General features: G+C 65.3%; 1 protein-coding gene across 12 annotated transcripts; it reads right to left on the bottom strand.

Annotated features, from left to right (window-relative positions):
• Window positions 1–88: 88 nt before the first annotated feature.
• Window positions 89–12,976, bottom strand: Plxnb3 (plexin B3). 12 transcript variants are annotated; one of them, XM_021252316.2, is made up of 37 exons: window positions 12,477–12,672; window positions 11,716–11,826; window positions 9,867–10,919; window positions 9,524–9,703; window positions 9,021–9,149; window positions 8,844–8,944; window positions 8,489–8,621; window positions 8,216–8,372; window positions 8,020–8,128; window positions 7,823–7,937; window positions 7,587–7,712; window positions 7,369–7,503; window positions 7,046–7,139; window positions 6,793–6,962; window positions 6,463–6,614; window positions 6,140–6,245; window positions 5,458–5,588; window positions 5,046–5,222; window positions 4,780–4,963; window positions 4,448–4,687; window positions 4,208–4,369; window positions 3,971–4,122; window positions 3,773–3,873; window positions 3,444–3,667; window positions 3,137–3,315; window positions 2,964–3,030; window positions 2,551–2,632; window positions 2,305–2,442; window positions 2,118–2,221; window positions 1,919–2,012; window positions 1,572–1,750; window positions 1,343–1,503; window positions 1,069–1,216; window positions 874–938; window positions 733–808; window positions 538–612; window positions 89–357 (listed from the first exon to the last, which is right to left on the bottom strand). In XM_021252316.2, the coding sequence occupies exons 1-37, from the start codon at window positions 12,618–12,620 to the stop codon at window positions 253–255; spliced, it is 5,859 nt and encodes a 1,952-aa protein (XP_021107975.1). In that variant the 5' UTR covers window positions 12,621–12,672; the 3' UTR covers window positions 89–252. The 12 variants fall into 12 exon arrangements, 11 of the variants coding, with proteins under 11 accessions (XP_021107975.1, XP_087060181.1, XP_087060184.1 ...); XM_087204055.1 differs by lacking the exon at window positions 12,477–12,672 and adding an exon at window positions 12,906–12,976 and having other exon boundaries at window positions 2,305–2,632; XM_087204058.1 differs by lacking the exon at window positions 12,477–12,672 and adding an exon at window positions 12,906–12,926 and having other exon boundaries at window positions 2,305–2,632; window positions 11,716–11,809.
• Window positions 12,977–14,359: the final 1,383 nt, after the last annotated feature.

Genomic DNA, 14,359 nt, shown 5'->3' with positions numbered 1-14,359 from the left:
GTCTTCTCCAATGGAAAGGGGAAAGGGTAGGACTGGTGGGGTGGTGGCAGTGAGCTGCAAGGGGCTGGGGATTGGGCTTTTCCAAAAAGAGACTCCTCTCTATTTTATTTCAGCAAGAAAATACAGTGGGAGAGGGGTAGGGAATGTCATAAATTAGAAACAAGCCCAGTAGGGTGGTTCCTCTCCGGTGCCCTGGCTTGGTCCTGGGATCGCAGCGAGGCAAGGCCACAGCAGGTCCTGGTTTATGCCAGCTCACAGATCGGTCACCTTGTTCTCCACCAGGGCAACAATCTGCTGCAGGCGGCAGGCCAGCTGCATCTTCTGACCCAAGGGGTCCTCCTCCAGGGCACTGATAATCTGCCAGGTGACCAGAGCACCCCGTGAGGCCTTTTCTGCCTCCTGGCAGGGACACCTGGCCCCACCTCCAACTCAGCAAAGCTCCACTGCCCCTGGTGAGGGAAGATCGGGATCGAGCCACCCCCAGGGCCGTCCTGGGCTGTCCTCTGCCCTCTGCCCTCCAGAGCACATGGGCCTCACCTGGTCATAATACTTGTGGATGTGGTTGTACAGCTCTTGCAGAGCCTCCAGGCAGTGGGGGGCAGAGGTGTAGTTCTGGGGGCAGCATGTGGGCAAAAGTGAGCCCCAGCCCAGGCCTTGAGTTCCATGGTGCCCCCAGACCCCTGGCTGTGCCAGTGAATCCTCCCGAAGGTGGAGGGCCGCCCCTCGCCTCACCCCAGAGAGCTCGGCCAGAGCTGAGTTCATCTCCTGGTAGCTGGCTGGGGAGCTGTGGCGGATGTCCGAGTAGTATCTGCAGGAGCCCAGAGTTAGGGCCAGGTGGCCCCGTCCCCCAGCCCTGCCACCTCTACCACCTACTTCTCCACCATCTGCTTGTAGCGAGGGATCTCTCGGGCGTAGAGCAGCTTGTTCACTGGGGAGTCCTGCCCAGGTGGGGAGGTGCTGGCATGAGTGGGAGGCAGGGCAGCCAGCAGCGTTCCCACTCGGGCCACCAGGCTGCCCCTGAAGCCTTTGCTCCTCTGCCCAACTGCCAGGGCCCGGCCCTGCCCTCACCCGGCCCACTTTGTGCTCTGAGATGGTGCAGGCGTCGATGAATGTCTGTGCGATGACGGCCAGGATGGCATCCACGTTGTCTGACACGTGCACGTCGAAGATGAGCTGTGGGTTCTTCAGGGCCTTTACCCAGAATCGCAACAGCAGGCTAGGGACACAGGCCAGGCACGGGCTGAAGCCTAGGCCGCCCCTTGCAGGCAGAGGTCTGCTGGCTGGTGTTGGGGCATGGCGACGCACGGTGAGGGTGGGCAGCGTCGGCCCAGAAGGTGCCTACCTGTTGGTCTTCCAGATGTGCAGGGTCTCGGGGTCCTCGATGTCGTGCTTCTCGGCCAGCTCATCCAGGAAGTCAAACAGGTACTTGACGGCGAGGGGCACAGGCCGGTTCATGCTGAGAATGGCCTGGAAGGTGTCGTCCACGAACTTCTGCAGTGTGCCCTGCGGGGTGACGGCACAGGGTAAGGAGCCGCCCTGTGCCCCAGCTCGCCAGCCGCAGGCACACTGACCTTCATGGAGAGCAGGCGGGTGAGGTAGATTTCCGGAATGGCCTTGGCCCGAGCTCGCTCCCGCTCCCGCTCCCGGAGGCTGCTGCGTCGCACCTTGGTCCCTTCTGGCTCCTCGGTGGCCTTCACCAGGTGCCACAGGCGCATCCCGCCCTCCTCGCCCTCCTCCAGCATGGGGACGTCTGGGCGCAAGGAGGCCGGGCCTCAGCCTCACCCCTGCCCCCAGCCTGTGCCACAGGGCAGGCAGGGAGGACAGAGATGGGAGGCAGTGGGTGGAGGGTGGTGGCCTTGGCAGGGAAGAGGGTGGGAACAGGGCCCCCGCCGGGTGAAGCCAGCCACAGAGGACTCACTCTCCCCCGAGGGGCAGCTCTGTGCCAGGCTCCGGGAGACAGCACCGCCACTGTGCAGCTGAGGAATGAGCCCCACAGTCGCACCATCGGGGACCTGGTGGGACAGGGACGGCGGAGGCCCTGCAGTGGTGCTCCTGAGGCGGGAGCCTGTGTGTCCTGCTCCCCTGCCCTGCCCTGCCCTGTCCCCACCAGCCGGCACCTTGTAGTGCTGCAGAGTGTTGAGTCTCTTCCAGTGGTTCTGAGTCACCGAGGTCAAATCCTCGTCTGACAGGGTCAGGTGACCAGCCAGGCCCGAGCGCCACTCTGGAGGGACCAGTGCAAGCCCATCAGCCGGAGTCCCCCAAGGTGCCAGGCGGGAGCTGGGCAGGGCAGACCAGCTCTCTCACCGAGGTCGAGTGTGTACACTGACGGCCTCTGGGAGAAGGGGGTGCCCTTGTAGACTTGGTCCAGCACCTTCTCCTTGACCTGGGTGATGGTGTCTGTATCGAGCACCCGGGCCGGCACACGCTGCACCTCAGCACCACCTGCGGCCCCGCCAGCCCCGGGCCCCACCAGCACCATAAGTGTCAGAGGCCGAAATTCCACGTCCTCCCGCAGCAGGTGGCTGTCATTTAGGGTCCGTTTTGCCTTGCCTGTCACGGCATCCACAGGGCCCTTGTCTACCTGGTACTGGATGGCACGGAAGAGCATGTACAGCGGCTCACCAGCCACTTCCTGCAACCACCAAGGTGTGCCAGCATTGGTCACGGGGCCATGTGCCAGGGAGGCCGAGCTGCGGGCATGGCGGGAGTACAGGGCGCGCAAGGACCGATTGGGACAGCCAGCCCATGCAGGCCCTGGGGCTGGGGCCTGAGCCCTCCCTGCCTCTGCCTACCATGCAGCTGGGAAAAGGGGGTTCCAGCGGGCCTGCTGGGCAGGGGCAGGCTCCGGGGACCTACAGAGGCCCCCAGGGTGACTCGGGTGTGTGCTGGGGAGGCTAAGGCAGGCTGTTCCCCATGTGCTGGGAGGGCAGGCTGGTGTCAGCCCACCGCACAGTGCCCCTCACCCTCAGGAAGGTGTAGAGACAGATGGATAGCCAGTTGGTGAGCAGCTTCTCCACCATGGTTTCTGTCCTGTGGGGAGGAGGGCCCAGGTCCCTGCTCAGGATGCTCCTCCATTCCTCCTCCACCCCAGGGGCTTCACACCCTAGGGGCAGAGCCCGCCCAGGGCCAGGCCAACCTGCGCAGCATGAGCTTGGGGTTCTTGTGCACGTAATGGGCCGCCAGGTCGCCGAGCAAGGTCTTCATGATGTCTGTCAAGTACTCCAGCTTGCCGTGCAGTGCCAGGGACAGCAGTGAAGCCACGTGGCAGCGATCCCTCTGGGAGAAGCTGGGCTGCTCCTCCAGGGTGTGGATGAGCTGGGCAGGGAGTGGGTGTTCACTCCAGGAAGCCCCATGTGACACCCTGCTCTTGTGCCCCACCTCTGGCATGGCTGGACCACCCCTCCCCAAGTGCCCTGCCCACCCCAGCACCACGCGGCCCTCACTGTGAGGAGGAAGAGCTTGCTGTTGAGCAGGTTGGAGAGCTGGGTGAGGGCCTGGCACACAGTGGCACGGTGGCCCTCTTCCCCAGGCCCCTGGAGCTTGGGCTGCGGCGGGCAGCCCCCATGGCCCGGGAAGAAGGCGCGTTCAGCGTACGTGCGGTAGTCCAGGAAGGGAATCCCACTGGCCTCCAGGTCACTGCTGAGGTCTGTCATCTCGGTCATCAGGTCTGCGGCCAGGATCCATCAAGATGTGGGCCCAGAACTGGTGGACCCTCTGCCCCTGCACGCACGCACACGCACACACACACACACACACACACGCACCCACGCACCTGTGAATTCCTTCCGGCACTGGTCACCCACACCCGTCTCCAGGTTCTCCAGCTGGACCAGCACCTTCTGGTAGTCCCGCAGGGCCTGCTTGCTCTTGTGCCTGCATGGCACCCGGCATCAGCCGCAGTCCAGGGCTCTCTCTGGTGAGAGCCCCCTGCCCACCCACCTGGGGAAGTCTGTACACGGGATGCCCTCACCTGTACATGAGTGTGAGGAGGAGCACAGCAGCGATCAGCACAGCAGCGCCCATGCCCAGGCCCACCTGGGCCTCCACAGGGAAGGCAGGCAGCGTGGGCTCCGCCTCGTACTGGACGGGGCCCAGGGCCAGGCGCACATTGCCCATCTGTACCTGGGGTGGGGGGGTAGGGTCCTGAGCCTGGCCGGCCTGCAGCATGCACCCCACCTACCCACCACCGGCCCAGCTGCCTGCTCACCACGAACTGCGGCAGCGCGCTCGAGCCATTGGCCGCCTGTGGAGCGCGGGGCGGTGGCTCGCAGTAGAGGTGTGTGAGCGTGAGTGTCTTCACCAGGCACTCACCGTCGCCAATGTGCACACGCACCTCCTCTTTGCTGATCCCCAGGTTGAGGCCCTTGCCCTGAACACATGGGCCATCTGAGCTGCCATTGCCCCCGGCCCGCCCGCAGCCAGAGCACCCTAGCAGCAGTGTACTCACCTCCACGTCCAGAACGTGGCCGGGCTTCAGGCGGTAGGGGCGAGACGGCCCCTCGCGGCTGAGCGGGGCCAGGTGCGGGTTGGGCTGGTATTGGAAGCCCTGGCCCCCACTGGCGCTGGCGAAGTCCACGTGCACGTTGTCCAGGGCAAAGAAGACCCGCTTTGGGTGGGCCCCATCGGGCACAGCGGGGCTACGGCACAGGAGGAGGCTGGACGAGTTGACGGAGCAGATGGTGGAGCACTGGGGGCAAGGTGGGCCAGTAAGCAGGGCTCCTGCACAGTGGCATGTCCTGGGGACAGCCCTGCTGCCTGCTGCTGTGGCAAAGGACTCACCTGCAGCAAACCCCCTGCAAGGCGAACACAAGACTGGGGGTCTGCGGCCGGGGCCCCGCAGGTCCTCCTGGGGTTTGAGTCCCCCAGAGCCTTCACTTCCACTTCGGCCTCCAGCCACACGGAAAGCAGGGGCTGCCACACGGCATCCAGGCTCGTGCCCCTCACACGGATCAGCCGCCCACCCCTACGGCAGGACGGAGGTTAGAGGGGTGGGAGGGTGGCAGCAGCCCGGCCCGGCCCCAGCGGCCCTGGCTCAGGCTCCTCACCCCCGGAAGCTGACATTGGGCTCTGCTGCCAGGAGCCTCGGGTTGGCAGTGTATCGGAAAGGGCTGGTGAGCAGTTTGCGCTCAGCATGGCCAAAGACCACAAGGACCGCTGCTTCTCCTGGCATGGCCTGGGGCATGGTGCGGCACACAATGGCCTCGGGACACATGGGCTCCAGGCTGCGGGGTGGGAGGAGAATTTCTTCTTTGGGGTACTTGCTGCTGGCCCAGTGCCCCTATGAACAGAGCAGAGGCCTCCGGGGTGGGTACAGCACTGCTTCTCCGGGAATCTGACAGAAGCTCCCGCTTTACAGGGGGGGACATAGGCCTGCAGAGAGTGTCCAGCGCATGGGCCAGACCTGGGCCAAGAGGCAGGCAGCTCCAGCACAGGGTGGCAGCAGGGCTGGGTACTCACATGGGACAGGCTTGGCCACCCACGAAGGCACTGATGTTGCCTCCCGTCTGCAGGTGCTGCCCGTGGATGGTGAGCCGAGTGCCGCCTGCCTGTGGGCCCCACTGGGGACTCAGGCTGAGCAGGATAGGGTCCTGCGGAACAGGGCAGGCCTGACAGGCACATGGCTGCTTTCTGGTCTCTCAAACCCCAGGGGCTGCAGCTGAGCACGCCCTCTCCCGGAAACACCACCTCCTGGTTCAGCAGCCTCCTCCCGTGTCCCACCCCTGGGACAGCTTGTAGTCCCACCCCTCAAGCTTTAGCTTTACCCTGATACCCACTTGCCTCCTTGGGGTGCTGCATGTGCCTGGCAGAACTGCACCAACCCTGGGCTCCCCACCCCAGAAATGGCCCTGGCAGGTGTCCAGGCCTCAGGCTGGCATCCGCAGGCGTCCATGCTCTCTCCAGCCCCTGTTCCTGCAGGCAGTCAGGCCCACGACAAGCCTCCACAGCTCTGTGGCCGGGCTGGCCCAGCTGCCCTGCTCCTCCTGGACAGCTGCCACTGTCCCCCGCCTGCTGTCCGCTGAGGCCGTGTGGCTTCCTTCCTGAGCACATGGCGGTGCCTCCGGCTTCCTCCGAGCCAGGGTGCCAGCCTGGCCCTCCTCCCCATGTCCCCACCTAAGCACACCTGAGGGTGGGCACCGACCTGATAGGTGAAATGCTGGGCTGAGACGCCTGGTGGCCGGTTCTTGATGGCCACTTGAACTGGCCCCGTGGTCCCACTGGGGGCGGGGGATGTCACACACACAATCCTGAGTGAGCCAAGGACCCGTGGCTGCTCAAGGCTCTGTGAAGCCGCAGGCATCCTGGCAGCCGTTGCCCGGAGCCCACTCCCGCTCACCCTCCCCTGCTCAGTTTCCTTTTGCGCTCTGACCCAAGGCCCCCGCACTTCATGGCCGCAAGCCGCCCTTCTCCCTGGGCGGCCACCCACAGCTGCGTCCGCTCTGCCCCACAGCCCAAGCGCCTCACCGAGCGGAGGTGTGGTAGTGGCTGGGGTCAGGGCTGCAGGGCCGGCCAGCCACACTCACGGCGTCTCGCACATCAGCAAAGGTCCGGCCCAGGTCAGAGCCCAGGATGGTGAGGGCGAGGCCGCCCTCTGTGGGGCCGGTGAGGGGTTCGATCTGCAGCAGGCAAGGGCGGTGCATGGGATCCCCCAACACACCCCACTTTGCAGCACGGTGCCTGGCCAGCCAAACTGCCCAGGACTGGGGACCCGAGCTGGGCTGAGGGGCTAGGATTGGGTGGGTGCCAGTGGGAGAAGCGGGAGGCTGGGTCACGAGGGAGGGGCTGGGGGCTCACCGCCTCGATGCTGGGCTTGGGACACAGCAGCTGCACAGCCCCTGGTGGGCACAGCCGCTCATAACGACAGCCAGGCTGGCTGTCACCACACCACAGGCAGCCCAGGCTCCCGTTGGCCGCCTGGCAGTGGCTGCAGTCAGGGTGGCCCACAGTGCAGTCATACAGGGTCACTGGGTAGGGTCAGGCGGGACGATGAAGCCCCGCCCCTGCATGCCGAGGCCCAGCCCCCGCCTGCTGGCTGCCCCCCACTCACCATGAAGAGTGAGGGCATTGTCCAGTCTCTGGGTCTCCCCCCGGGTGACGTAGATGGGCACCGGGAGCTCCCACTGGGACGTGGAGGGGTGGAACTGTGGGCGGAGGGCAGGGTCAGGCTAGACCGCCCACTCCACTGGGGGAACTGCCTAAAACGGGTGTGATTGTTCCCGCCAGACCCAGAGCCTAGGGGCACTGTTCCTGCCACATGCTCTGCTGGGGCCTGGCACAGAGCAGGGGGATGAGGCATCAGGAAAAGCCAGAGGGGAGAGGGCTGCGGAAGGCACCTAGCAGGGGCAGGCAAGACTGCAAGCATCTGCCCACCTGCTGGGCCCGGCAGTGAATGAGACCCGTGCCCCCATCCCTGTCCCTGTCCCCAGCTGTCTCCTGCAGGGAGGCTGGCAACCTCCGCAGCTCTCCAGGCAGCTCCAGCCAGCAGTTGTAGGAGGCAGGCAGGCCCTGGTGGGGGAGGGAGACACTGTCAGCCCCCTGGACACGTCACGCCCCCATTGTGCCGGATACCTGCCCGCCTGGCCACTCACTCGGAAGTACTGAAGGTTCCTCACGTGCAGGGCCAGACCGATGTCCCAGCCCACGGGCACCAAGTGCGGCCCTGCCAGGCCCTCCACCTGGGGACAGGCCCCTGGGCCACGCGCCTGGATGGCCTCCTAGGGAACGAGAGCCTTGGTCCTGTGGCACTCCAGCGGCCTGTGGCCAGGCCGTTGGCCTCGTCCTGCGGTGCCAGCAGGGGTGGCCATGGAGGCCTGGGCACACCCACCTCCTGGGTACTGTAGACTGTCCTCTCCCCTTCTGGGCAGTGCTCCCCATGCACACACCGGCTGCTCTGGGGACACCAGTGGCACCGCCAGGGGCTGCTCACACAGGTGTGGCACCTACAGAGGCAATGGTCTGCTCAGGGTGGGCACCATTGGGGTCTCCACCCCCGCCCAGCAGGAGCCAGGCCTAGGGACTCACGGGGCAGCCACCTCCAGGGCCTGGACAGTGCTGCAGTCATAGAAGGAGAAGTTGGTGGTGGCCACAGCCACGTCCTCAAACATCAGGGCCAGGTGCAGGGTGACGTGGTCTGGGAGGGGACAGTGGTGGCAGAACAGCTCACGTACCTCCTACTCCCTCCAGCTCTGGCCTTGGCCTCTCCCCAGAGGCCACTCACCTGTGCCTGGAGGGTTACGTGGCACTTGGTCTTCGGGAGGGGTGACACAGGCCACGTGGGGGCCTTGCACGTGAGCCAAGCTGTCATAGTCCCCAAAGGCACAATGGAAGTATTCATCCTCAGCCAGGGTGGGCAGCCAGAGGACAGACAGGGTGACCTGGAACATGTGCGAGGGCCACGGGGAAATGGGGCCAGAGTGGAATGGCGTGGGGTTGGCGAGGGCCAAGCGGGGTCAGAGGCAGCGGCAGTGCACTGCATGGCGTGAGGCCCTACCTGGCCCTGCTCCTGGCGGGGCTGCTGGGCTGGCTGCAGGCTCTGGACACGGAGGCAGCGACTATCCTCTTTGTAGCTCCAGAGCCACTGGCGTGGCTGGGCCGCCCGCGGGCACCGGCCCTTCTGGGTGCACCTGTGGGCAGGGTCCCTGGGGTCACTGCATGGGTCTCAGGTCCCTGGGGGCTGGCAGCGGGGAGCAGGGAGATCGAAGGGCACTGTGCCAAGAGGAGTGATAGCACCGGCTGGATTCACCCCTGGAGGGGTGGGCAGGACTGAGGAGCTTGGTCGCGGCCTGGGTGTCTACTCGGGGGTGCAGCCCCACCCCACCCAGGCCAGGGTGCAGGCTCACGCTCACCTGCCCTGCAGGATGCACCAGCCGCACAGGGGGTCCCGGGCCTGGAGGCAGCTGGGGCAGTCAGGGAACTGGGGGCAGGCTGCCACGGGGACCCGGGTCACCTGGAAGGAAGGGTGGGGGTTGCAGGGACTCAAGGATCGGGCACGGGCCCAGCCCCCAGGCCCGGGCGGCCCTCACCTGTTGGGCGGTCAGGACATAGAGGTGGCTGCCACTGCTGTCCACCAGCAGGTCAGGGCTGATGGCTGCGCCTGGGGGCCCCACTTGCTGGGAGTGGTACACCTGGCCTTGGGAGCTGTTGACAAAGACCTGGGCAGGGCACAGGGACAGGGCTGGGTCATCCTGCCAAGCCAAAGTCAGCTCTCCTCCTGGCAGGGCTTTCCTGTGCCCCCAGAGCTGACTCTAGCCTTCCTGTTAGCCATCTGGACAGGGACATGCCAACCCCCACTGGGCACTGGTAGGAGGGAAGAGGTGCCTGGCAGCCCTGCCCCCATGTCACCATCGCCCACCTTGACCACTGGCTCTCGCTGCTCAGAGAAGGCAAGGCCACTTTAGGAGGTGCCTGGGCAGTCACCCTAAGCCACCCAGGTGGGAGCCAGAGGAAGAGGGGACGCTTGCCAGGTGTCAAGGTGTGGGAGGCAGAAGTGGGGGATTGTCGGGGCTCCCCTTGGCCAGGCCCTCACCTTATGCAGCTGGCCCTGGGTGTCCCCCAGGAAGGCGATGGTGTGCCCATCCACCTGGAGGGCCGCCACGGCGCTCATGGGCTGCCGGACCCGCAGCAGGGGCTGGGCCTCCAGGGCCCGGCGGCCAGCAATGGGGCTGGGGGTGTGCTCATCCCCACACGGGTACGACTCGGGCGAGTCCTGGACGACAGGGAAAGGATGGTGGGCTGTGGGAGAAGGCCCAGGACAGAGCACTGCCATGACAAGCCAGCCAAGAGGCCAGTGGGCTGTCAGCGTGCAGACCAGCCATGCCCCAGGCCACGGACACCTTGTGAGAATGTGGAAGCCAGACCAGGCCACTCACTGGCGGCAGGGTGACGCAGCGTGACGTGACACCATACTCCACAGTGGCTTCCTCGGTGCCGCTGGGGCCACGGCCGCCTGCTGTGTAGCACAGTCTGCGGGCGCGCTCCATGCTGCTGTCCAGCTCGGCCAGGGGAAAGGTGCACAGGGCCTCGTGCGCTCCACTCAGGCCCGCAGCAAACACCCCCAGCAAGGAGCCAGGGGTGAGGAAGGCAGCCTGGATGAGGCCTTGGCCCTGGCATGCCAGGGGCACCTCCACGTAGGAGTAGAGGTTGGCATCCCCCAGGCACACGCGGGCCACATAGGAGCGGTACTCGGCCTGGGCCCGTGAGCCGCGGCGGCGAAAGACAAAGTAGGCAAAGTGGGCGTTGGCGAAGGCTGCCACATAGCTGTTGTTGTAGTCCGAGAAGTCACCCACCACGAGGCGGCCCAGGCCCTCGCTTGAGAAGGGCTGCGGCCCGGCCAGCTGGCGGACGCTCAGGGGCGGCACCCCAGCCGACAGCTTGCCCGCCAGGCCCCTGGCCACCAGCAGGAGGTCACGGTCAGGCAGGGGCACCACCAGGCCCACCGTGGCCACCCCCGGGGTGTTGGCGGCCACGAACTGCCCATCCCCAGGGTCCTCGGCCTGGTACAGCACCGTGGCCACGTCCTCCAGGTGCCGTTTCTCACACACACCCTGCCTCACCTGCCCACAGGCCACCAGCTCCTGGGCCCTGCTGCTCACAAGCAGGAGCTGGTTGGCATTGTCGGTGAGCCGGGCCTGCGGGCACTCAGCCAGGTCGCGGAAAGGCACGCAGTCGGGACTGTCGACAATGGGGCCAGTGGCAGCCATGACCTCGAGCTGCAGCTCTGGGCTGAGCTGGAAGAGGCGGTTCACAGCACCCACGTAGAGCGTGCCTCGGCCTGGCGCCAGGGCCAGGTGGTTGAAGGTGGTGTTAGGGGCAGAGAAGTGATGGCTCCCTGAGCAGGGCAGCGATGGCAGTGGGCACAGCAGCAGCAGTGGTGGCAGCAGGAGGTGGAAGCCAAAGGGAGGCCAGGGAGCCATCACTGGGGCCTGGGGGAGGGCCAGAGAGGAAGGGTGCTCACAGGGTGGGGGCAGGGAGGTGGAGGGACAGAGAGGGGGACAGAGGATGTGCCCTGGTGCTGGGGAGAGGAATGGTCCTCTCATCTTCCACTTCTCCTACATCTGACACTGAGCGGGACAGGTCCTGTCTAGAAAACCATAGGCAGCACCGGAGGGACTCTGAGTGACAGAGGGGCAGGCAAGCAGGGGACAAGGGAGATGGACCGCGCTCCGGCCCCCCAAACAAAAGACAGTGCATGAGGACAAGGTGACACTGCATGGCAAGGAGGGACACCCATAGCACAGGGACAGGAAGGGGAAAACCCACCCTGGCCACCACTGGGACAGGGAGCTGGGGGGAAGATACAGCTACACTGGTCTCAAAGACAGCAATGGACAGGCGGCCAGGGCTGCGGTCCAGAGGGGCCCACGGGAAGGGCACGCTGGGCTGCACTGTGCCTCCCTGCATCCTGGGCACACTCGGGGGACACCAGACAGATGTGACCCTGGGCAGAGCCCCGGCAAGGGGGCAGGAGCTGCTTGGCAGGCTCTGAGTTGAGCTGAGGTCCTTGCATCTGAGCTGCCCACTGCCACTGTGGCCCCTTATCTCAGGGACACAGGCGGGCGGCACAGGCACTTCCTCTGGCCCGGGGATCTCCACAGCAGCGGCCTCCGGGGAGGGGGGCACAGGACACTGGGGCTCCACGCCAAGGCTGCCCTGGTCTGGCCATGTCACCCACCTGCCCCTCCGGCGACATCTCTGGGGACGTGGGGCCCAGGAACTCACCGGCGCAGAGGGCTGCAGCAGTGTGGTCTCCCAGGCAGTATGGCGCTTCGCCTCAGCTTGGCTGCCCTGGGCAGTGGTGACGGGCACAAGAGGGCTGTGGAGGGCATTGTCCTGAGTAGGACGGAGACAGTCAAGGCTAGGCCCATTCATGTCTCCTGGGGGAGGGGCAAGGGCCTGGCAGCCCTGCCTCCACCCCCAACAATGTCCCCTCTGTCCAGAGGCTCAGGCCAGGGACCCACTATCTGCTCACGGCCCCACTGGGGGTTTTCTGGCCAGGGGGCTCCCTGCTACTCCCCGCCTGCAAGGAGACACCCCCTGGGATGTGGGGACAAAGGGACAGGGTTTCCTCCCCATCTGGCCGGCAGCTCCTATGCCAGCCTGCCGTGCCCCTCCCTGAGCTGCCCCGGGTCCCTGGGAAGGGCACGGTGTGGACCTGAGAGCCCTCAAAGGCTCGGAGCTGGGGTGCCAGGCTCACCGTCAATGCCCGCCTTTGTCCCGGCTGGGGCAGAGGAGGCACAAACAAAGGCAGTCCCTGCTGAGGACCTTCTCCCCTGCCAGGCTGTCCCCACCCAGCCCTACTCCCAGGGACTGGCAAAGTCGTGCCAGGTGCAGCATGGTGATGGGGGGGTCCACCCAGGGGACTGTGGGAAAGGCGCCCGGGCAGGGGACCCACAGGTGGGGCCCCAGCTTCATGGCACAGCTGGCTCTGCCACCCACCCCCACCCCAGCCCAGGAAGGGCCCAGGTCTCCTCTTCACTCACAGTGTGGGGAAGGGGGTGGCGTCCCGCAGCTGGCTCCCATGCCACCCTTAGGGGGCACCCTGGGGCCACGAGCCTGAAATCCCACGGCTCAGGGCCAGGCCCGCTCGCTCTAGTTGGGGTCCCTGCTTCCTCTGGCCCTGCCATGCAGCAGGCAGAGCGGGCTCTAGGCCCCAGGGCGAGGTGGCAGCGGCAGCTGGCAGCTGGCTGGGCCGGTTGGGTGGCTGTGGGGGTGGGGAATCAAGCCACCTCCTTACCCTGCTCCAGTCGGGGCTCAGGCTGCCACGGTTCTCCCCTCAGAGACATGGAGCCCCCGGGCACCAGGAAAGTCCTGTGACAGGCTGCTGGTGCCTGAGAGCGCTTGCCTGCCCCCAGTTATCCAGTCAGCCAACCCTGCACCCTGCGCCCATGCCAGCCCTGGCCTGTGCCTACCTGGGTGGCCTCCAGCTGGCAAGACACGCAGAGCCCAACTCATCCGGTCAGCCCAGCCCGGCAGCCGGGCCCCTCCCACCTGCCTGGTGCCCTCGGTGCAAGGCTGGGCACTGCTGCCCCTTACTGGCCTTGGTGGGGGAGACAAAGGCCCTAACCTCTAGGCAGTGCCACTGGGGCCACAAGTGGACTTGGGGCTGGCATCATTCGGACACAAAGTGTCCTGTGGACATGAGCGACCCAAGTCTCAGTGGGGAAACCGAGGCACAGAGGTTCGGAAACTTGTACAAATAGCACAGTTAGTGAACGGGAGGGTTAAGGTTGACCCGGGGCCCTGCACTTTTGCTCCTGGCAGTCCTGAGGCAGGAGGGCAGACGAGTGCTTTGCCCCAGCGGTGTGCAGGAAGTCATCAGGGTTTCTCCTGGCCTGAGTGGCGGAAGGTGGGTGTCGAGGCAGCAGTCACGGAGGGGCCTGGTGGCTGCCTTTCCTGTGCCTCAGGAACAGCTTTGGTGGCCCTGGTGGGGAGAAAGCAGGAGGGAGGCTGTGCCAGGAGCGGCTTCGGGCACAGAGAGAGGTAAGTGCTTGCAGACAGCTCGGTTCAGGCACAGAATCCTGAACACTTGGTATTGGGTAGGATCCAGGAGGCCAAGGCAGAAGCATGCAGGAGCCCCACCTCTGGGTCCTATGGGAGGCCAATTTCCTCCGACTGCCTAGGAAAGGGGGCTGCAAGAGCCAAAGAAAAAAGACAACAGAGACTCGCGTAATTTCAAAGTATATGGGGGCTGGGAGGTCCGTGCCTCAGAGAGGGCAAAGGCAAGGACTCTCCGAGCTGGCCACTATTTATTGGGTGCACACAGTAATTGGAGGGAGCATCGGGGGCCCTGGGGGCTGATGCTGGTGAGGGCGGACAGGAGAGCATTCCTACCTCAGTGGGTGGGATGAGCTGAGCTGATAAGGAACGCCTCCCTCCCCAGGTGAAACCTTTCTCTTCTATGTTACTACTGGGTTCTCGAGGAACCAGGACGTCTTCAGCTGATGCTATCTTGCCTTTGAGGCCACAGCTTCACAGACCTCTGAGCCCTCAGCTGTGACCGGAGGCAAAACGGAGCCATATTTCTGCCTGCTGTAGCCGGCCGCTCTCGGGCAAGGCGACATCAGGCCTTAGACAGCTATAGTCATACTTTAATTATGAAATGATTTTCCCCAAGATGTATGGAGAAATGCTCCCAGCAGGGTCCTTTCTGCCTCAGCGCTGTTCTTGACAAGGCAGGCTCACCAGTGGGGACAGGAAGGAATGGCCAGGGGTGGGTGCATGGTCCTGTAAGGGACTTGGAGGGAGCCCAGATGTTGGGGAGGGTGGTGAACCCAAGCCTGATGGCCCAGCAGCTGCGAGCACAGGGGCGCAGGGTGTCACCACCACCACCATCTAAGGTACCTAGCCACCCGATGCCACCCTC

This window comes from Heterocephalus glaber, unplaced genomic scaffold, assembly GCF_053883595.1.
Source record: "Heterocephalus glaber isolate CG9 unplaced genomic scaffold, H.glaber_assembly_v1.0 deba00001861, whole genome shotgun sequence".
Taxonomy (NCBI): domain Eukaryota; kingdom Metazoa; phylum Chordata; class Mammalia; order Rodentia; family Bathyergidae; genus Heterocephalus; species Heterocephalus glaber.
The sequence above is the reverse complement of the archived record's forward strand: the minus strand, read 5'-3'. Positions and strand labels throughout refer to the sequence as shown.

Bases quoted from the DNA above. Each gene is read 5' to 3' on its own strand.
- Plxnb3 (XM_021252314.2), bottom strand. From the start codon at position 12,620: ATGGCAGGGCCAGAGGAAGCAGGGACCCCAACTAGAGCGAGCGGGCCT. The intron at 9,704-9,866 runs GTGAGTGGCCTG...CCTGTCGTCCAG, and splicing joins GCTGCGTCACCCTGCCGCCA to GACTCGCCCGAGTCGTACCC. The intron at 8,129-8,215 runs GTGAGTGGCCTC...GTCCCCTCCCAG, and splicing joins ACGTAACCCTCCAGGCACAG to ACCACGTCACCCTGCACCTG.